Source organism: Natrix helvetica, assembly GCF_964273705.1.
Source record: "Natrix helvetica genome assembly, chromosome: 1".
Classification (NCBI taxonomy): Eukaryota; Metazoa; Chordata; class Lepidosauria; order Squamata; family Natricidae; genus Natrix; species Natrix helvetica.
This window is the reverse complement of record NC_138548.1, coordinates 245,247,012-245,269,542: the sequence shown is the minus strand read 5'-3', so window position 1 is coordinate 245,269,542 and position 22,531 is coordinate 245,247,012. Positions and strand designations below refer to the sequence as shown.

The 22,531-nt window shown below is 37.9% G+C and overlaps 1 protein-coding gene across 2 annotated transcripts in view; it reads left to right on the top strand.

Annotated features, from left to right (window-relative positions):
* SPATA20 (spermatogenesis associated 20) overlaps positions 1 to 22,531 on the top strand; it is a 48,413-nt gene that overhangs the window by 19,255 nt on the left and 6,627 nt on the right. For both annotated transcript variants that reach the window (XM_081938092.1, XM_081938093.1), the window contains exons 11-15: positions 1,040 to 1,232; positions 2,228 to 2,396; positions 5,544 to 5,752; positions 8,149 to 8,348; positions 13,272 to 13,352. In XM_081938092.1, the coding sequence (XP_081794218.1) occupies positions 1,040 to 1,232; positions 2,228 to 2,396; positions 5,544 to 5,752; positions 8,149 to 8,348; positions 13,272 to 13,352 (852 nt within the window). The remainder of the gene's footprint in view (positions 1 to 1,039; positions 1,233 to 2,227; positions 2,397 to 5,543; positions 5,753 to 8,148; positions 8,349 to 13,271; positions 13,353 to 22,531) is intronic.

Sequence of the window (22,531 nt, the reverse complement as noted above, 5' to 3'; positions counted from 1 at the left end):
GTGTTTAGCTAATTCATTGAGGCTATCCATTTTGTTTTGTTTTGCTCTGGGAGCAACTTATCAAGGGAAACTGACATATCTAGATGATCCCACAGAGATAAAGATCAGACAATGTTGCATTCTCACTTGGTCATTCTAGGGAGGAAGAGAATGGTAGGGGAAAGCCCTGTGGTGCTGCAAGATATTCAAGGGGTTCTTTGTTTAAAAAAAGATTCAGACAGTAGTTGCTATGTAAAATAAGGCAATACTAGTTGCTTAAAAAGTTGAACTTGAACTTGAAAACCAATTTCACTATTTGATGCTCCCAAAGTAGTGGAAAGGCTTTATAGGTAATTTGGTCTTTTGACAGAAGAGAATAATTACTTAAGGAAGTCCAGGAACAGTGGTGGGTTGCAGGCGGTAGGCCCCGGTACGGGCTTTCCGGAGCCTGCCCGGAGCACCGGGTACCGTTCTGGTACGGTGCTGTGGAGGGCCTGCCCGCCCGCCCGAGTTCCTTACCTGTCCTTTAAAGCCTTTGACGCTTCCACATATGGCGCATGGTGTATACAGCACCTGTGCGACGCTCCGCTGAGCAGCTGGAGGATCGCGGAGGCTTGCGGAGGCGTCACAGGCAAGTACAATGCATGCACGTGCTATGTGCGCACACTGCGCACGTCCATGTGGATACCACTGGGCCAGTTGGAACGGGATCCAGAACCCACCACTGTCCAGGAAGGACTATTTTGTTTTGATAAGGTCATGACAGTGTTGTGATAGATGAAGTAGTTAGGGATATTCAACCTTTTTCAAACGGCAAAACCTTTACAATATTTAAGAAATCTTTTAAACACCTCCCCCAACGGCAGAAATAATGCACATGTTAAAAAAAAATCACACACACACACACACACACACACACACACACACACGAATAATATTGGAAGGAACCCATAAAATTTCCCATCTGAGAATATTCCATTGATGGGTCACATCATATATATCATTCTCCCAGGGCTTAAGGAGGCTTTCTTTATTTTTTTACACTGATCTTCTATTTCAGGACCCTCACAATGAATTAAAAAGAAAAAATGTTCTGATAATGCAATATTCCCTGGAACTTACAGCTGCCCGATTTGGACTGGGGCTGGAAGAGTTGAAGACGTTGCTAGTTAAAAGTAGGCAGAAACTATATAAGGCACGAACTCAGAGGCCACGGCCCCATCTGGACAGCAAGATGCTGGCATCCTGGAATGGTGAGGTTTGTTCTTTTGCATGGAGCTCAGTAACAAACACCCTTACCAAACTGCATTGACACCTGGAAGACTTCTGTGAGGGGAGAGCAGTATATTCGTTGCCATAAATTCTTCCATTGTGCGGCCGTTCAAGGGAAATAATTTGGTGAGCAGACTTAACCACACCTGATAAGCCTGCTTCTGTGGTGTTAGAAGAATAGTTTATAAGATCATTGAAGTCAGCTAGTTCTTTTTTTCCTCTTCTGGTTTTTGCTCTTTTGCTCTTTTTTCTTCTGGCCAAAAGTATTCTGGAACACTGTTTATTGAAACTCTTTTGGCAGCAGGGGGCAGTAGCACCTTTTTCCTATTCCCTTACAGCCAAAAAAATATCTTTGTTAATCCATGAAGGTGTTTATATTATTGTAGTTTTTCACATTATATGAATATAGAGGGAGCACTCCTCTCCTTTATGAAATGAAGATACTTGAACATACTGTATATAATGAAAAAATAATAGACCAGCTCAATTGCTTTCTGTCCTGGTAATGTGTATGCTGCCCAAATGGTTCCAGAATTCTCAGGTAAGCTTTCATAAATCTTCCATTTAAGTTTCTAAGTTCATTTTTTAAAATAGTGCAGGAAAAACCTTTCAGAGCCAAGAAGACCTACTGATTGGTGATCTTTGCAGGGTATTATTTTACCCTAACTTCTGCGAGTGAATCATGTGGGTCATGAGTGGGGAAGATACTGTCCATTTCTTTTTCCCCCCGAATCACTGATTAAGAGCAAAAGAAAGCATATAAAATAATGCTCTGGTCATGTGACAAGTGAAGCATTTGAGAAATGATAATCTGCTTTTACCTGTCTTCAGCATATATGAAAAGAGCCATTTTAAGGAAGAAGTGACTTAAACTGATAATCTATGAGGAGACTTGTTCTGGCTCAAAAGAAATACAGGTTGAATGTTCTGAGGGTATGAATTCAAATGAGCAGTCTCCCACTAATTTGCTTTGTAGGACTGATGATCTCTGGCTTTGCTCAGTGTGGAGCCGTTTTAGGCAAGAAAGAATATATTGACCGAGCTGTACGTGCAGCTTCCTTCCTGCAAAACCACATGTTTAATGCCAGCAGTGGAAAGCTCCTAAGAACCTGTTACCAAGGACAAGGCAACACAGTGACCCACAGGTAAGTTACAGGCAATCCCAGGCACTACAATGCCATCAAACAGAAGAAAACATGGACCAAGGGAAAATGGGACTTACCTCAGGCATGGACTACCTGCTGTAAATGCTGAGGTTCTGATTCATCCTCCTGGATCCAGTTAAAAGTATTAATTAATAGGCACAGGGAAAGATTTGTGCCCAGGTCCATGCAGAATTGTTGCCAACTAAAAGCAAAACTGTACTGGGATGCATGAATAAATACCCTGGCCTGAAAAATAAAACCCAGGCATCTTTCTTACACAAATACATGGCCACTGCATTTTTGTTTCTGTGATACTGAAAGAAGTGTGGATGAGAAGAGGCAGTTCATATTGGAGAATGGTAGACCTAGAATTTTCCTGGGGAGAGAAACCAGTGAAGCCTGCAAGTTAAAACATGTAAGGGCATGCTAGGCAGATGTGGCCTATATATACTTCCTTTAATCTTATTATACATCTGGACATGAAATTTGGAGTTTCCAGTCTGGGTTTTTCCCCCTCACTTGATCCTCGGCTATATCCTTAAACAGGCTACCGTATCTGACCTACAAAGATACAGTTGACATTTAGATGGTACAAAAGACTTTTCTGCCAACCGGGAAGTCCAGATATTACAGCCATACTTAAACTGGAGAAACAAATCATATTCTAAAGAACAAAATGATAAAATTCTCACTAATATCAAGACTAGCTTGAATGAGCAGCACAATATCTGGACTTAGTAAGTATAAGGAATTTATCATTTTTTTGTTCTAGGTATTGTTTTTTATTGTTCTTATTTTTTAACAACCTAGTGGAGAGAGTAATACTTTTGCTTATGTGCTCATCCTGCTTCGTGTACTCCAATCTCACGGCCCCTTCATGGAGACCGAGTACCCAATAGGCAAACACTACTATTCTTGGCTGAGGTTGAACAGAGGATGGTTTACATTTGAGATGGCAATTTTCAGGTTGCACTTCTAAAATAAGTACTCTGGAGTGTCAGTATTTAAATGATAGCAACGTTTCACTGCGGACCTGCTGTATAACCATATTGATAGTAGTACAGTATGCCTAACTTGTAATGATAGCTATTAGATAATGCCACAGTATACTGATAATATGATATTATACAGGTAGTCCTTGCTTAACAACCACAATTGGGATAAGAAACTGTTGCTGAGCAATACAGTCATTAAACAAGACATCATGTGATCATGGCTTGCAATTTTATTGCTGGTTTCTCCATTGTCTCTACTGGTTGAAATCCAGCTGTGAAGCACACAAATGGTGATCACATGATCACAAGTAACGATCATAAGTCTGAGGATTGGTCACAAAGTAACCTTTTCAGCACATCATAACTTTGAATGATCACTAAACAGGGCAGTTATTAAGTAAGGACTACCTGCACCATATATTTGTGTGAATAGATGATACGAAATATCTAGTATATAAAGCTCATTAAGGTCAGGCCAGAGTGGCAGAAAACCTTATTCTAGAAGATTGCGGCCTACTTAGTCTAGGTGGAATGATGCATTCAAGGAGATATAGCAAAAGTTGCTTTCAAAACATCAGGTAATTCCCATGAGAACCGGATGAGATGAAAAAGTACTAGTCATGAGTAAACTGCCAAGATTGGATAGTTGAGCCATTCCATAGGATCAAGGAGTGTGCATAGCGGGGTCCTGCTTTAATTCTTTGAAACTCAAATCTTTGAAACTGTAATTCAAAGAATTAAATCCTGCTTTAATTTTTTGAAACTCAAATCCAGCCATGCTTTTAGTTGGGTAGATATGAATGGGCATTATGTATGTGAGAGTAAATGGAGGTTTTACACAGTGAAAAGTAAACATTGAAAACCTGTATTTGTTTCTATGTGTCTTGTCTGTGGATGAGCAAGAGTATCCAATAACACTGGAGGCATTGTAAGACCCCCTTGGCAGACAATTAAGATTCCATCTGAAGGAGGAAATGTTTTGATTATAATTAGGTGTATAGTGGAAGAACTTGGAGTACATTGTAGTTTAAAAGGCCTTTTACTGCCTCTTGCCTTTTCATAGGAGCCAGTAGATACCTCTGTGAGATTGGCTAGTTGTGCAAATATCCACTTTCTGACAGGCTATGCCATCTTAAAATTGCTCTTCTCTTGACCAAACACAAATTACATATATGTCAATAGAGTTAGGGGTAATCAGAAAGGAAGGGTGATTTGCTTCGTGATAGCAGCAGTTCCACACCTGCTTTTTACATCTCAGATTGAACTTTGCTTAAGTAGCTAGCAAATTGAGCTGGTGGGAGAAAAGATAGTGAGAAGAAACAAAGAAGGGAAGACTGAAGAGATTACGTTGAAACTATTTGCGCTCACCTTTTCATGGATAAATGGTTTGCTCCCAGGTTAATTTCCATTTTCTTCACCTTTGTAATATCACTTCAAGGGAGATCGAAGTATTATTTTTCTTATTTGGTCCACACATTTGGAGAAAGAGATTGGTTCTCTACTTGCCTTGTGTCCAAAATACAATAGCCACTGTTTTCAAGAGAGGTTTATTATCCTTCACTTTCCATCTAAGAAGATAGAAAACATTTACACTGGATTTCAGAACTGTCTGTGCTGTTTTTCCCCCCCAAATATCCAGAGCAAAAGAAGACATTTAAAAAGTATATATTTTAGTATTTTATATATTAGAATGGTGGGAGAAAATGTTGGTCTAAGAGTAGGACGGAATGTGTGTTTAGACGGATACATATATTTGTATATATCCACATAAAAATATTATACCCCACTCCCTATATTGTATAAAATGCTGCTAGACTCTCCAGCAGTACTTATGTGACAATCTCCTATGGCAGTTTCTGGTATGAGAGTGACAGTAAATTCTCAGAACAAACACTTATTCTCACTCTCATATTGGAGAAGACAAAGTCAAAGTCATTGCCACAAGGTAAAAGAAATAGAGTTCTGCCTGGATATTAGAGAATGTCATTTAAACAGTTAGAATCTTGGATCTTCCCTTGGAATATCAGAAATGGCTGGAAATATTTCACATACATTTCTTTGAGAGTGCTCATAGCAAAAATTGGATTTATTAATGATAGCTATGAACTCCTATTATGAGGCTGGATTTTTTTTCTCCTTTGTTTCCCCCCAGTTCTGTGCCTATCCATGGATACTTAGAGGACTATGTCTTTGTAATCCAAGCACTCTTTGATCTATATGAAGCCACATTGAACCCTAGCTGGTTGGAATGGGCTGTGCAGCTTCAGCAAAAACAAGATGAACTCTTTTGGGATCCGAAAGGTTTTGCCTATTTCTCCACAGAAGCTGCTGATCCTTCCTTGCTCTTTCGCATAAAGGATGGTATGTATTTCTTCCAGAAGGAGACTCCAGTTTCTAGTGGTGATTAAATGACAGTCTATGATCTAGGTACTGCATTAGTGATACAGCTCACCTAGAACAGAGTTATTCAACAGTTATTTCAGGGAAAAAAATCAATTTACAATTAATTAGAACTTGGATTTTCTCCTGAGCTTATTTTAGAAACAAATTTCCAGGATACTTAAAAGATTACCTCAAAGGAAAAAAATCCCACTGTTTCTCAAGCTCGGATTAATGTCTAACCAAGGGAGGATTTCCAACTTCTCATTCATTACCATGTACTGTCTCAAGGGGCCTGCTTCACTTCATCCCATTCTTACTTAACCTCAGGTACAGATGTGGCCAGCAGCAGAGGTATCAAAGATATAAACAGGAAGATAATCAGACTTTTTATTGGCTGATGGAAAATCCTTGACTTGCCACCGTTGATATTGCTCTCTCTTTGCAGTTGAAACAAAGTTAAGGAACAAATGTGTTGGGAATTAAAGGACTGGCGTAGAGGAGTGATTTTTTTTTTTTACTCTGTAGGCCCTCCTTGTTCTAATTTTTGATTTGTCTTTGAAAATTACGTGGCTTTTCAAGGGAGGAATCAATCTGAAGATAACTATGGGTTCTCTTACAACCTTTTAGCCTTTTGCTGACTAAAAGCTAGAAGGTGAATATGCAAGAATAACAGAAGTCGCCCAGCTGGTTTTCATGCCTAAGGCAGGACTAGAACTCCTGGCTTTTTGCCTGGTGACTTAACCAGATATTTCTAAGCTAGCTGAAGCAAGTTAAGCTTTATTTGGCAAAGAACACTGTATGTAACCATAGTATAATTTTTCTTTGAGTGACATTGTGATAGGTGCTTATGAATATGGATGAGCTTTGCTAGGGACTCTAACAACCTGGTACTTCCCCAGATACCTCAGAATTCTCCAGCATTGCCTTAGAGACGATGGAGATTTCTTGTCCATTGGGAGAGTTCACAGTAAGAATATTTAGCATTCCTTTCCTGATTAGCACTGTGATATTTAGCACAGGGGGCCCCAACCCCTTGGCCATGGCCTACTACCGGGCCATGGCCCATTCAAACCGGGTCATGCCAGTGGCAGTTGAGCATGTGTGTATGTGCAGCCCCACTCATGCTTACACAATTGAAGCTGTGCATGCATGCCTGCTTGCCCCTTATGCAAAACCATCCCCTGTCCCCCCCCCCCCCCCAAGGCCACCAACCTGGAAGGTTTGGGGAACGCTGGTCTAGCAATGTCTTGGTCTTTCTCTGTAACAAAATGTACATGAATACTATATGGTAGATCAGGTTCCTTCTGATATGAAAATGCCAAAAAGTAGTTTCTGTGCTTTTTTTCACTATGCAACCGTCTGCAAAAATTAATGCATAGTATCTGCTTAAGAGGGGAATCTGATTAATCAGAAGACCCAGTTTGTGTTCTGGTTTTTAGTCCTGATAGGTACAAGTGGTGAGGCAGCAAGTATGGAACATTAATGTGTTGTGCAAGTATGAATAAGGCAAACATCTCTCTTGGCACATAGTTTGAGGAAATAGAAAAATTGCATTTCTGCAGCAAGCTTGTTATTGCTTATACATTTATTGCACTTTAATGCTTTTATGTTATTTAACATGTTCTCAGTAGCGTTGGTTGTCATTTGTTGGTATTAAGTAGAACAGTCTAGTTGGCACAATGTCAGTGTATATGTAGACTATAGTGTGACTTAAGTGCTCTTTGGCTATTGTCTAGGTAACCTGGTGTGAGGTAGGAATTGGGTAGGCCCCCTGAGAGCAGTTGGCTGACTGCAGTCAGACATGGGGGAGCACACAGTGTGAATACTAAGACCCAGAAGCAAATCCCTGACAATTATACAGTGTAACAGTTCTCACCTATTCCTATTTTATTGGGATTTGGCCCCACTTAATTTAATGGGATTAAAAGAAATTGCACCTCTTAAGGCTGAAACACTGAAGAACTTGACAGTTGAGAAAGAAACTGACGACGTAAGAAAACTGAGAAAACATGCCATGAAAGTGGAATGCAAACTGCAGTTCCTTTGAATTTGCATGCAAGTCACAATGTCCATTCAAAAAGGGGCTGTCCTTGTATTGTGATGACATAATGTTAATTGGTTCCCCTTTGTGCCCCCATTTCCCATTTCAGCTTTACAGTCTAGAACAGAGGTCTTCAAACTTGGCAACTTTAAGACTTGTGGACTTAGCTGGCTGGAGAATTCTGGAAGTTGAAGTCCACAAGTCTTAAAGTTGCCAAGTTTGGGGATCCCTGGTCTAGAAGATGTCAGAGCATTACAAAAATAACCTTTTCATTAAAAAGTGTGTACATTCTTTTGGGTTCAAAAAATAGTTGATTTACTGACCTTTGTTATAGATCAAGATGGTGCAGAACCCAGCCCCAACTCTGTTGCAGTTTCTAATCTGCTCCGGGCAGCGAGTTATACTGACTGTGAAGAATGGGTGAAGAAAGCTGGACAGATCCTAACTGTCTTCTCAGAGAGACTTGTGAAGATTCCTGTTGTCCTCCCTGAGATGGCCCGAGCCACTGCTGCATTTTATCTGACACTCAAACAGGTACTGTGCTGGACAGGGTAATATTAAATATGCAGCATTTAGAGCAATGTTCCCCAATCTAATAGTTTCTTGGGAGTTGAGAGATAACTCCTCTATTATCCTCTATGGTTATTAACTATTGATTCTAGGAGTTGTGGTAAAACAAATCTGAATGGCACCAAAAAGCAGAAGGCTAATTTAGAAAGAGAGAAGTAATAGCATTGTGTAAGAAATGTCTGGGATATCAAAACTCAGATAGTCCTCAGCTTATAATCACAAGTGACACCAGGATTTTAGTTGCAAAAGGATGTGGTTGTTAAGCAAGTCATCATGTAACCTGACCTAATTTTATGACCATTTTTACTGTCATCATTAAATGAACCCCACAATTGTTGAATGATTCACACAGTTGTTAAGTGAATCTTTCCCAATTAATTTTCCTTGGTGGAAGCCATCTGGGAATAACACCAATCACAATCATGTGAGCGCAAGGTGCTGCAAACATTATAAATGCAAGCTGGCTGACAGGCACCCAGTCACATGGCTGCAGGAATAGTATGATGATCATAATGTCAAGGATAGGTTGTAAGTTACTTTTTCTAAGGCTGTCATAGCTTCGAGCCATTGTTAAATGAATGGTCGTAAATTGGTGATAGAGGGAAGATTTGAGATTTTCACAAGTAGAATTATTAAAGTTCTGCCCTTTTATTTCTTGAGTTTGCTCTGTATTTTCCTTGCCATTAGTGTGATCTCTCTGTCCTGGGACAACCTCCACACTGGTTGTCTTGACTCCTGCTCTGAGCCTTCATTAACTGGTACAGTGTGAAACAAGGCTAATCTGCACATGATTTCATGTTCTTTTTCAATTGTGTTACAATAACTTCAGTAAATAGTTCGTTATTGCAGTTTAGTTTCTTTAGAGTTACTGTTTGGTGATTGATACCATTTTTTGTACTTGTTTACTTTTCTCCCTTTCTTTATGGTTATGAATTGTGACAATTTGTATGGTGTTCTCTTTTATCATTGTCAATCTAAAAGCCAAGGTCATTTTTTTGGTAAAGCTTAACTTCTATTTCTCTTCTGATCTCAAGGATTTGTGGTACATTTTGAATAACCTTAATTTAAAAAGTGAATTAAACTGGAACAGAAATCTCATAAGCCATAAGAAAAGCTAAAAAAATATTTCTAATTTCTAAGTTTTGGTGGGAGACTAAAAAGAAAGAGCAGCTGGAAAAATACTATATCTAATATGACTGTTCCCAATAAAAGAAACACATGAATTTGGTTCCATCCGTTGAAAATGTCAGTGAATTCAATCTAACACTCTTACGTTACGCATTGAGAATGTCCTGTTCAGTGCACCCAGGGAGAGCAAATATTTCTCCTAAGCCTAAGTCTGTTATATTTGATCAGTAAGTCTCTACTGGACAATTTTCTTACTGAACTACTCTTTAGAAAGGACTAAAAAATGTAAAGTTCATTAAAAAATCAATACGCTACGAGATGCTGAATAGAACAAGAGATGATCCGATTATACACAATAAACAACAACTAACAGTCCTAAAACAGGTACCGAGGAGAATCAGAGAACTAAGAAGGCCCTATCAATTTTTAACATCTATGCTGAATAAATACGAAATTAACTTCAGATGGCTGATGCCGGAGGGCATACTGGTAACTTGGAGAGATAGAAGATTCAGAATAGACAGGGTGGAACAAGCGGAAGATTTCTACAATAATCTTGTTGGGCAGGAGGATGAGGAAGACGAAGGAGAACAGTTGGGAGCAAGGATGCAAGGACTCAGGGCACAGATAAGAGAAAAGGAACTAGTGGAGACAAGAAAGGAGAAAGAAGTTGTTTTATAGAAAAAAGGGGAAGAACCAAAAAAGTGAGAGAGATAAGGGCAACAAGAAGCACACGACCTAAATACACATAGAATCATGTCAGGAGAAATCAAGATTCTATCATTGAATATCAATGGTCTAAACTTACCACAGAAAAGGAAAACAACCTTTAATAAAACAAAACATTTGAATTACGATATAATTGCAATGCAAGATGTCCATATAACTAAACGACAGATCCAGATCTTGGAATATCCTAGATTGGGTAAACTTTACACAGCATTAGCTGATCAAAAGAAAAGAGGAATAGCATTATATGTTAAAGACATGATCCAGACTAAACTAATTTATCATGATGAGGAAGGGAGAATATTAATTGTAGAAATTATATTAAACCAAAAAAACGTGTCACTGGGTGTAATATATACACCTAATGAAGGTCAGGAAAATTTTTATTATAGACTACATAGCATTATTCGAGAGATGGGAAATGAAAATGTCTGTTTAATGGGTGATTTCAATGCTATAGTTGACTAGAAATGGCACTATAAAAGTGGAAAGAAGAGAAAAGGAGCTAGGAGAATTTTGCCCAGGTCATTCTTCCAAATGGCCGAAGAATTAAATATCTATATTGTATGGCGAGAAAGATGTCCAGCGGGAAAGCAATATACCTTCTACTCGAATAGACATGAATCCTGGTCAAGGATAGATATGGTCTGGATGTCGATGCAGTTAATTTCGGAAGTGAAGGAGATAGACATAGAACCCAATTTATGGGCTGACCACAATCCCATGAGGATTATATGGAAAAAACAAAAGGGCAATTATCATTGGTTATTCAATAGAACAATCCTAAAGGATCAGGAATATATTAAAAGAATTAATCAGGAATTGAGATTTTTCCTCAAAGAAAACTGGCCAGGAAACACATCAATACAAAACCTATGGGATACAACTAAGGCATTTATAAGAGGGGTCACAGTATCGGCTACAGCTAGGAAGAAAAAAATTGAGAATCAAAAAATAAAAGAGTTGAAAGAAAGGTATAGAAATTTAGAGAATGAACTTCAAAAGAAACCACAAAATAGAAGTATAAAAGGAAGTATGGAATTGATTAAACATGAATTGGCTATATTTGAAAAAGCAAAATTGGCACAGTCTATAAAAAAAGCAAAACAAAATTTCTTTGAGAATGCAAATAAACTGGGGTGGTGGCTATCCTATAGGCTGAGGAAGCAGAAGCAAGAGAATTGGATCAATAAATTACAAGATGAAAAAGGCAAGATCTGCTATCAACTCGAGGAAAAGAAAAGGATTACCCAAGAGTTATAAACCGAGACTATACAAAGGAAGGAATAATACAATATCTGGAAAAGTCAGATCTGCCAAAGATACCAGAGGAAATAAAATATATGCTCAATGGAGAAATTAAAACATCAGAGATAATTGAGGCTATACAAAGACAAAAGAATAATAAAGCTGCAGGGTCGGATGGACTGCCAGCAGAAAGAATATAAAGAATTCCAGGATATGCTTGTTCCAAGAAAGACTTAGAAAGGTGGAAAAACCTACAATTGTCCCTGGTGGGTAGGATAGCAGTCATAAAAATGAATGTATTACCAAAATTTCTTTTCCTATTTCAGAATATTCCCATTAAATTAGAAAAAGGTTTTTTAAGGATTTGAATCAATTGGTTTCTAAATTTATTTGGCAGGGAAGAAAACCAAGAATAAAACTCAAAGCTATTCGAGACACTAAGGAAAAAGGAGGAGTTGGCGTACCAGATTGGGAACTTTATTATACTGTGGCCATTCTAAGATTGTTAAAAGAATGGATAACGTTGAGAAATAAAAGATTACTCAAATTGGAAGGTCATGACCTCCAAGTAGGATGGCATGCCTTCCTTTGGTAGGAAGAAGGATATGCACACAAATATTTCAATAGACACTACATCAGACAGTCCCTGTTATTAATATGGAACAAAATTAAACACGACCACTATATCAAAACACCCATTTGGCTATCTACAATGGAAGCATACATACACTCAAATTTAATTAATATGGAAAATGCAGTTACATATAAAGAGTTATTGAACAGACAGGGGGAGATCAAAACTAGATTAGAATTGGCATCACAAGGGGTACAAGTAGAATAGTGGTCCTACTTACAGATACAATCAAGGTTTGCACAGGATAGGAAGAAGGAAGGTATTGCCAAAGATTGCACAATATTAGATAAACTTTTGATACAGACAGAAAACAGGCTGATCAAAGTGTTTATAGATTTTTGAGGGAATATAAACTAGAGGAAGAACATGTCAAAGAAACTATGGTCGCCTGGGTGAAAAATTTCAGTTATAATGTGGAATTGCCTAAGTGGGAAAAACTTTGGATACTTAATCAAAAACTAACAATGGCTATGGCATATAAAGAAAATCTTTATAAGATGGCATCTCCCCCCAGCATGGCTCTCCAAAATGTTTAAAAATCTGGCCCCAAATTGTTGGAAGTGTAAAAAAACATCAGGCACTTTTTATCATATGTGGTGGACGTGCAATGAGGCAAAAAAATATTGGAAAATGATTCAGTCATGGTTAGAACAAATGGTGGGAGGCCAAATCTTGTTTAAACCAGAAATTTTTCTCCTAGGTATAATACCGGAGGGGTTTAAGAAAGATACACTTTGTCTAATTATACATGTACTAACTGCGGCACGCATAACTTAGGAAAAAAGAAAATACACCATCAGAACTAGATATAATCAGAAAACTGTTGACCTGTGCGGAAGCAGATAGGCTCCCCCTTGAACTTAAAAATAAAAGGGAATCAGAATATTTTGAAGTCTGGAACAGATTTTATGATTGGTATAGGACAAGGTGACAAGACTGGAACAAACTGTATATATTGTGATTGGACAGAAGGATAGACAATGTATTAAGTAGGCTAATAGTTAATGGTTGAGACTAGCTGTATATAATGTGAATGTATGGTTACTTTGACTTCGCGGTACTGCATTGTTTTAAATGTAAAAATAATAAAAAAATATTTTTTAAAAAGGGGATGGACTCAAAAATGTATTACTTTATACTTTGAACAGGTTGTCATTTGTGGTGATCTAAAAGGAGAAGATACCCAAGAGCTACTGCACTGTTACTATTCTACTTACACACCTAATAGGGTAAGAGCCATAAGCTAGAAACTGGCTTTTCTCTTATTCCTTTTTTTAAGGTAGTCTGGCTTTGATGTTTTTCTATGCAACGAGATGTTTCCATATGCAGCATTTTCTGGGCTGGGGAGTAAATTACTTTCATAAATTCAAGACCATCAAAGGGTGTTCTTCAAGAACCGAAACATTCAAGGATTTCTCTTTGGCCCTCTCCCTTTTCCCCTTATAGTTTTTCACACTTGATGGGATGTATTTCAGGTCCCATAATCTCCTTTTAGCATGTATTTTAGCATGTATTTTATTTTACCCTTTACATAAAGGCTGCAGAATCTAAGTTGGTGGATCTAGAAATGGCAAATCATAAGTTGCTTTTATCTGCCCCTCCTTTTGGGACATGTAAGTCTTTACATAGGGTTTTCATTATGTTTTCTTCATAAGAAAATATAATTAATATGATATACCTGGCTCAGCTCCATCTTTGGACTGCCCATGTAACTGTTCATAAAATTGACAGAAATTCTGTATGGAAATGTATGGTTTTCTTAGCAATGAATGGGTTGGGTAACAGCAGGGAAAAAGTTGAATGTGCCATTTATTTAGTTTTTATGGAGAGAGGCTAAATTTATGTTGGAATTTAAATGGATTTAATTACATTAAATGGTTAAGCCCTTAATCCCATATATGCTTTGATTTTATCTAAGTTCATGTGCAGTTTGTCATACCTGTCTTTTTGTTACTAACATTTAGCAGTGTTTAGGTATATTTTCTGTTTAAATTTAGCCTGAAAATATTTCTACTCCAGCAACCCACAATAACGTAAGGAAATAGTTGGAAAAAATCAGTTTGGGGTGGGGATGAGCTAGGCACTATAGCTGCTGTGCATATCTGTTAATTGGCCTGCGCAAAAGGAGCTTTATTTGAGTTCAAATCAATAGCAAGGATGGGACCTGGCTTGCCTGACCCAGACATGTGCTTTTACCTTATTTAAAAGAATTACTTAAGAAGATTTCAAGGTAAAAGTGAATGCGATATCTGCCAGAGAATCTGGGCAATGGGCAAAAAAGGATTTTTTTTGCTTGGGAGGGGTTGCTATTCTGCTGGAAATGAAGGAGCTATCTAAAAGCAGCTTTAAATAACGGTTGTTACATTTGCTGTGATGCATCCGGTCTACTGAATAACACTTGGCTTTTTGGAGAATATATCCCATTGAATAAAACGGGGAGACAGATAAGAGAGGATAGTAGTAGCTATGTGCATCTGGCTTAAGGGTATATCTGAGAAGCTAGGTGTCTTGAAGCAAGCTGTATAAATTTGTAAACTTATCTGTAATGTACTAATCCGTCTCTTAATGCACATTTCTCAAAGACGGTGCCCTTTTTATTTCAAAAAAGCACAAGTGTGGAAGGCCGGAATAGTGTAGTGCAAACATGTTCAATCACTTGCACCAGGGTCTCCAATTTCTAATTTCCATTAGGACATACTCAGATAACCCTTATATGAACACGTACTTTGACTCCTTTCTGGACACTTGCTTCATTGTATTTTCAGAATGCAACAGGGGGCAGTAAGAAAGGAAGAAGCCTTATAAAGTGGCAGTACTTGCTACATAGCAGGTAGACTATCATAAACAGGTTAAATAAGTTTTTTTTGAAGGACTTGGCTTGAGCTGCTCTGTGGGCCATATTGTATCAACTCTTGAGCTATCCCATCTCAAAAGGTGTTGAGAAGATGAAGGGAAATAAGCATACACCCACGCATATTTATATATGAAGAGCAATGTATGAGTATGTATGTGTATGAAAAATAGCAGGTTGGAGAAGGGGGAGAAAAAGAGAGCATGTGTGCAGGGAGTAAGACATGTAAGAATTCCTCAAGAACTGTCCAGTGCCACCAAAGAGAATTGCTACAGTAGGTGATCTTTCAGTGAATGTTTGCTCTACAAGCATCTATTGGAGGAAGAAGTGACTATCTGACATCTTCTGAACTTGCTCCCGGAAGAGCTTGTCTTCATTGTGCTTTTCATTGCCCATGTCTCTTTTTGCTTCACCTTTTCTCATGTTTTATCATATGTTCTTTGAGAGGGACTTAAAGCCAGTGACCCATTTTTCATGTGTTGAAAACACCACATTGGCGGTGGGAAGCCACGTCTGCCTGTGTCAGCGTTAATAACCTACTCTTTTCTCAAGAGCTGTATCAGCTTTTTGTTCTGTGCAGCCTTTATATGTTCTGGGAGAAACTCCCAGATGAACTAGGGAGTAGGGAGCGTGATCAAATCAAACAGCCTGGAAATTAAATTCTATTCTCACAGTTTAATTCAATTGCCTCGTGGGGTTAGGTAGTTGGCTATAACTTTTTCTCTATTTATCCATGAATAAAGAGGGGAGATGTTCTGTCCCTTGAGAGAATGATATGTGAACGCCTTCAGCTTTTAAAGACTCACAATGCCACCAGTCAGCTTCATGCATGCATTTGTGACAAGTTGCCACCACCTGGTGGTAATTCAGAGGAGGAGCCGCAGCTTTGCTAAGAAGAAATCTCTGGCCATGGGCTTACCAAAAGATACCAAAAAGATAGGATCAGTTCCTTCCTTTAGCAGTAGGGAATTTCACAGGTTGGTGAGCATTGTTATTGGAATCTGTACTGAATTCCCCAATTAACTTGTGTAACATTAAAAGCAAAGTTACACAGGGAATATGTTCACAATAAGCTGTGGCTGTTCAAATCATTTGAAAGAGGTACTTGAACTGTAAAAGCAGCCAGATCTCTGCTTAGGCACATATGTATAGCTGTTTTGCCAGTTGCTTCTTCTGACTCCATATGTGCATGTAAGAAAAGCTACATTTAGACTTTTTTCCTGGTTTGGGCTAAATTCACTGTATCCATACCTTTCCATATACCAGTGCATACATATTAATTTTGTTCTTTAAACTTTACACATTGTTTTCAGGGTCTCATCAACTCTTATTCTGCTATGATTTTTTTTCTTCCCTCCTTCCTTTCAGTCCATGGATTCTTCCTAGATTTGTTTGCAATTTCTTTCGTTCTCTGGAGGACTAAGTCACCTCAGTATATTTTCATAATGGCCACTCACTTTTCAATTTGGTCTATTTACTTCTCATTCTTTCCTAATCTTTTTCTGTGTTACCATATATATTTCTTATCTAATCCCTTTCCATTGTAAATAGTCTACTTTTATATGTCTTATTCCACTCTCAATTCTATATAAACAAAGTAGGCAGAAATATACTTTCAAACACAGGTGTTTTTGCTTGTCAAACTAATGGCAGACTAACCACTAGTTTTTACTAGTGTTTGCCATTTATCTCATTTTCCCTGTGAAGCCCAACTACTATGAGGCATGGTGGCACAGTGGTTAGGGTGCAGTACTGCAGGCTACTTCTGCTGCCTGTTGGCTGCCTGCAATTTGACAGTTCAAATCTCACCAGGCTCAAGATTGACTCAGCCTTCCATCCTTCAGAGTTCGGTAAAATGAGGACCCAAATTGTTGGAGGCAATATGCTGACTCTGTAAACCACTTAGAGAGGGCTGTAAAGCTGTGAAGCGGTATATAAGTCTAAGTATTGTTACTTTGGTTGTATGTATGTATGTATGTATGTATGTATGTATGTATGTATGTATATATTTGCAAATTGTCGGTTCTTAGCCATCCACACAGCATCATGACATAAAATCTCTATGGAAACGTACAATATCACTGCAAGTATTCCTTATGCTTTCATAAATAGGTATATTAAATAACCAAGGTGGCATATGGTTCTTAGCTCGTTGTTTGTTTTGAATCATTTGGTAATCCTTCACTATGTTTCACTTTAGTGTAATTTTTGCCTTTCACATAAAACTTACTGTAATTCAAACCTGTTTACTATGTCATATGTTTTTTTCTGTATCAACAAACATGGAATGAACTTTCTCGCATGTCTCTCAGCGATCTGCTGAAAACCAAAAATATAATCTGCACATACTCTGTTTGGCATAAACTCAAATAGCAGAATTGTACTTCTTATCGTTGGCCTTTCTTACACTTTTTCAATCAGGATTCTGTCAGATAACTTCATAAGCACCACCATTAAATAATTTGCCAGATGATGTGGGAATTAATGTACAATCATTCTACAAATACAGTCCTCCATAGTTTAAGTCAGCATCTTGACTTTTCTTTCATTCAGTTCTTCTGGCACACTCCCATTTATAGCATTGATTTCAGTTTTGTTTGTTGACATATCACCATCATTCTCATAAATTTCTAAAATGCTCCTTTAGCATTCCTTCATTTAGGTTTTATCCTAATTAGTTTCATAATTTCTAATTCTTTTTAATTTTCTTGCAACTCCTGATCCAGTCTTCTTCATCCACTTCCATAGCATTTAAAAAATATTTCAATCAAAATTGCTCTGCATTTACTCTGATTCTTTTTATTGTTCCTTCCTCTGTTTGATTACATTCTTTCACCTATCCTTTCCTTCATACAATATTGAATAAATCTCTCTTTTTTTGTAACAATCACGCTTTAATTTGCATTTTTCTCATATATTCTTTTTCATTCTACTGTCTTTTTCACATTTATCATTTGCATAATCTGATGTATTTCTGTTATATTTTGCAATATAACTTCAAGTAACTACTTCCAAGCAGATTCAATATTATCTTTCCTCATGTCTACTTTTCATTCATTTTGGTATGAGACTATTATCTTTTAATACTTTCTCATAAACGGCATGTACTTTCTTTTCTTGGAATCATTCTACATCCATTGTAGATTATTTCTGCCTTTTTTATTCCATGACAGTTTTTTTCCTATGATCCATTTTTGACACCACTAAAAATGATTGTCCTACATTCAGAATCTCCAATTATCCTTGTATCTTTCACTGTTTCTCTCCATTTTTTGTCATAAACAATCAATGCAATCATCTTTTTAAATCCTTTTTTTGGGTAGTGTTAAGCTTAACCCATGAAACAAAACAGCTTTTATGAGTAGATACCTAACATTCTCATTTTTTTTTAGTTGCACTTGTGAATGGACAATAACTTTTGGTATACTGTTTCATCTCATTCTCATCCATCCATTTATGTCATATAACAAAATGTCTTTTTCCTCAAATTTATTCAAAATGTTGCATTTCCCCCCACATTCATTCTTGTTTTTTTAATCACCCCCATAACCAGAGTTTATCATCCATGTGTCCCCAGTCTAGGATTTTTTAATTTTCATATGTATTCATTACACTGCAGATGATACACATTTCAAACTTAGATATTAGTCCTTTTATACATAATTAAACTTACATTTTTACTTTGTGGCATGTGTTCCTCTACTTCAGGACATAAGACTATTTGCATTCAGAACTATTCTCTCCTTCCCCTTTCTCTTGGTTTCATAGACACAATAGTTACCTATTGTATTTCGTTTATTAATTCATGATCTTTACCATTTATTCTTTTATATTCAAAATCACAATATTCTGTTCACCATGGTCTTCACCAGATGAGACCATAAATATGGATTTCACTGCTCATCAAGCTTTCATATATTACACTTTAGAAAGATAAAGACTAAATTATATTACCAGGTATAGTAACAGCATATATAGCAGGCCCGCCTAACAGTGTTCTAATATCCACAAATTAAAAATTATAAATGAAGATGATGTAAATATAACAAAAAAAGACAATGCTAAATATTGTCAGAGCTGAGGGAATGGGAACAAAATAAGAATTTGTGCTTTGGTACATGGGATCTGTTGAAGCTTATCTGTACTATGGGCTGCACATATTCTAGCTAAGCAAAACTAGAAGTGTTAAGTCTGTGGAAAAATCAAAAGGAACTCTTAGCCTAAGGTTTGGAATGCAGATGATATGGATAGAGAAGGTGGTATTTGCTAACTAGCCTGAGAAGAATTATCCTCCTAAATTGTTCCATGGCCTTTTGCAAAAGGCAGCTCTTAATTTTCTTTGTAGCTTCTCTTTTCTATTCATTGATCCTCCTTCCTGTAGGTGATGAAATAACTTGAACTCATTTTATTCTATAGATGAGATTGCTGCTCAGGCAAGCCAAATAACAGGATTTTAAAAGAATGTACTATTGTTTCACTTGAAACCTCTCTTTAGGCCATAGCAGCAAAGTATTGGTAGCTAAATCTGCTGGGGTGAATGTAATGAATTTGATGCTCAGTAATTAATTTCTTCTGGAAGAATACAGCATAGTCAAGATACCCTTGAAGCGGAAAGAAAACAGTGACACAAGAAACCACCTTTACTTTGGATATAGATGCTGGGCATGTTTTAACTTGCATCTGTCTACAGCACAAATGTACCTTGGCAACTTCTTTTTTTATGCTATGTATTCACAATGTTGTTTTCATCTCATTCCCAGGTCATAAGTAAGATAAGCTTAAACAGTCCTCAGCTATAGATAAAATAGCAGTTTCCCCCCCTTGTTTCCAAGCCTCAAGGTGTATAAAACCGCTTAAGGTTTGTCACTCAGTACCCTGGAAAGAAATCAGGTGACTGCGGTGAATAGAAGCGGGATTGGGATCAACACCAGGGCAACAAATCAATCTTGGCATTGTTTTCTGCCCACTTAAGAATAGTTTGGTAGCCTTTCAACTCGATGGCAAAAGACTCTAGGTTTCGAGGACGGTTACTGTTTGTACTGAGGTAAAAATCTCCTCAAGAGTTAGTTGCTCTTTTTTCACTGCAAACTGGGACCACAAACAGGGGACTGTTAGCCCTTTTCCATCCCCCCCCCCCCCCCCCCGGACAAGTAGGCCCTAATTTGTAGTTGAAGAATCAGTAGCTAAGTTTTCAGGATGCCAAGATTTAATTTACAGGTGAAACTTGAAAAATTAGAATATCGTGCAAAAGCTCATTTATTCCAGTAATGCAACTTAAAAGGTGAAACTAATATATGAGATAGACACATTACATGCAAAGCAAGATAGTTCAAGCCGTGATTTGTCATAATTGTGATGATTATGGCTTACAGCTCGTGAAAACCCCAAATCCACAATCTCAGAAAATTAGAATATTACATGCAATCAATAAAACAAGGATTGAACATAGAACAATATCGGACCTCTGAAAAGTATAAGCATGCATATGTACTCAGTGCTTGGTTTGGGCCCCGTTTGCAGCAATTACTGCCTCAATGCAGCGTGGCATGGAAGTTATCAGCCTGTGGCACTGCTGAGGTGTTACGGAAGACCAGAATGCTTCAATTGAGGCCTTCAGCTCTTCTGCATTGTTCGGTCTCATGTCTCTCATCTTTCTCTTGGCAATGCCCCATAGATTCTCTATGGGGTTCAGGTCAGGCGAGTTTGCTGGCCAATCAAGCACAGTAATCCCACGGTCATTGAACCAGGTTTTGGTGCTTTTGGCAGTGGGCAGGTGCCAAGTCCTGCTGGAAAATGAAGCCATAAAGCTCGTCTGTGGAAAGAAGCATGAAGTGCTCCAACATCTCCTGGTAGACGGCTGTGTTGACCCTGGACTTAATGAAGCGCAGTGGACCAACGCCAGCAGATGACATGGATCCCCAAATCAACACAGACTGTGGAAACCTCATACTGCACTTCAAGCATCTTGCAGTGTGTGCCTCTCCATTCTTCCTCCATACTCGGGGTCCTTGGTTTCCAAATGAGATGCAAAAGTTGCTCTCATCAGAAAAGAGGACTTTGGACCACTGAGCAACAGACCAGATCTGTTTTTCTTTATCCGTCTGTGTGTGGTGGCTCTTGATGCACTGACTCCAGCCTCAGTCCACTCCTTGTGAAAGTCCCCAACAATTTTGAGTGGCCTTTTCCTGACAATCCTCTCCAGGCTGCGGTCATCCCTGCTGCTTGTGCACCTTTTTCTTCCACACTTTTCCCTTCCACATAACTTTCTATTAATGTGCTTTGATACAGCACTTTGGGAACATCCAACTTCTTTTGCAATTACCTTTTGAGGCTTTCCCTCCTTATGGAGGGTGTGAATGATGGTTTTCTGCACAACTGTCAGGTCAGCAGTCTTTCCCATGATTGTGACTCCTACTGAACCAGACTGAGAGACCATTTAAAGACTCAGGAACCCTTTGCAGGTGTTATGGCTTAATTAGCTGATTGGAGTGGGACACTTTGAGCCTAGAATATTGCACCTTTTCACAATATTCTAATTTTCTGAGATTGTGGATTTGGGGTTTTCATGAGCTGTAAACCATAATCATCACAATTATGACAGATCATGGCTTGAACTATCTTGCTTTGCATGTAATGAGTCTATCTCATATATTAGTTTCACCTTTTAAGTTGCATTACTGAAATAAATGAACTTTTGCATGATATTCTAATTTTTCGAGTTTCACCTTTATTCCTTCATGGAATCCCAAAAGTGCTGACCAAGGCTATAGCTAATTTTAATGTGGAGAAGGAGGATGAGTGGATATTTTCTGGAGAAAATGTTTCAGAATTAAAGTTGATATTGATTGGTGATTTTCAGAAATGCAAAATAATGCAGAATCCATTAAAAAAAATCACCGTATTCTGACATGATGGTCCTCTGGATGCTGAAGAACAGAATTGGTCAAAACAAAGGTACTTGGATGAATTAACAGTAAATCAATAGATGAGACCAATGAGGCTAAATAAAGAAAATATCAGTGAGAGAAAACAATAGTGAAGGAAAGAAAAAATGTTGAACAGTCTGAATAGTTTGGATAAAGGTTAGCTATCTTTGTTGTTTGCCCTCAAAGGCAAACAACAAAAACAGAGAAAAACCCAAACTTGTTCTAATTTAAGCATGACACATCCCTTCTCTTATAAACTACAGTACCTTCCCAAGGCAAAAAGGAAGCGGCATATCACTCTGTTCTGGCGGAGAATCAGAGAGCAATGTGGGTAGACAGTCATGATTTGGGAATGGAGAGTTAACTTTTTGGTTTATTATTCCCTGCCCTATTAATAGCCAAAGGATAATTGTAAAGGATTTCATTATCTCTACTGTCCACTGAGTGCTAATCTTCTGTTTTTCCTTTATCCTGCCTGACCAAGAAGACCTCAGGGAGGCTGTGAAAAAACCCAACAACACCAAATTAATGAATTTCAGATTGGACATGAATTGGTAATTAATCACTCCCAGAATTCAAGATAAGGCCAACATAAAAGAATGCCAGGGGGGAAAAAGTAGGAAACAAAATA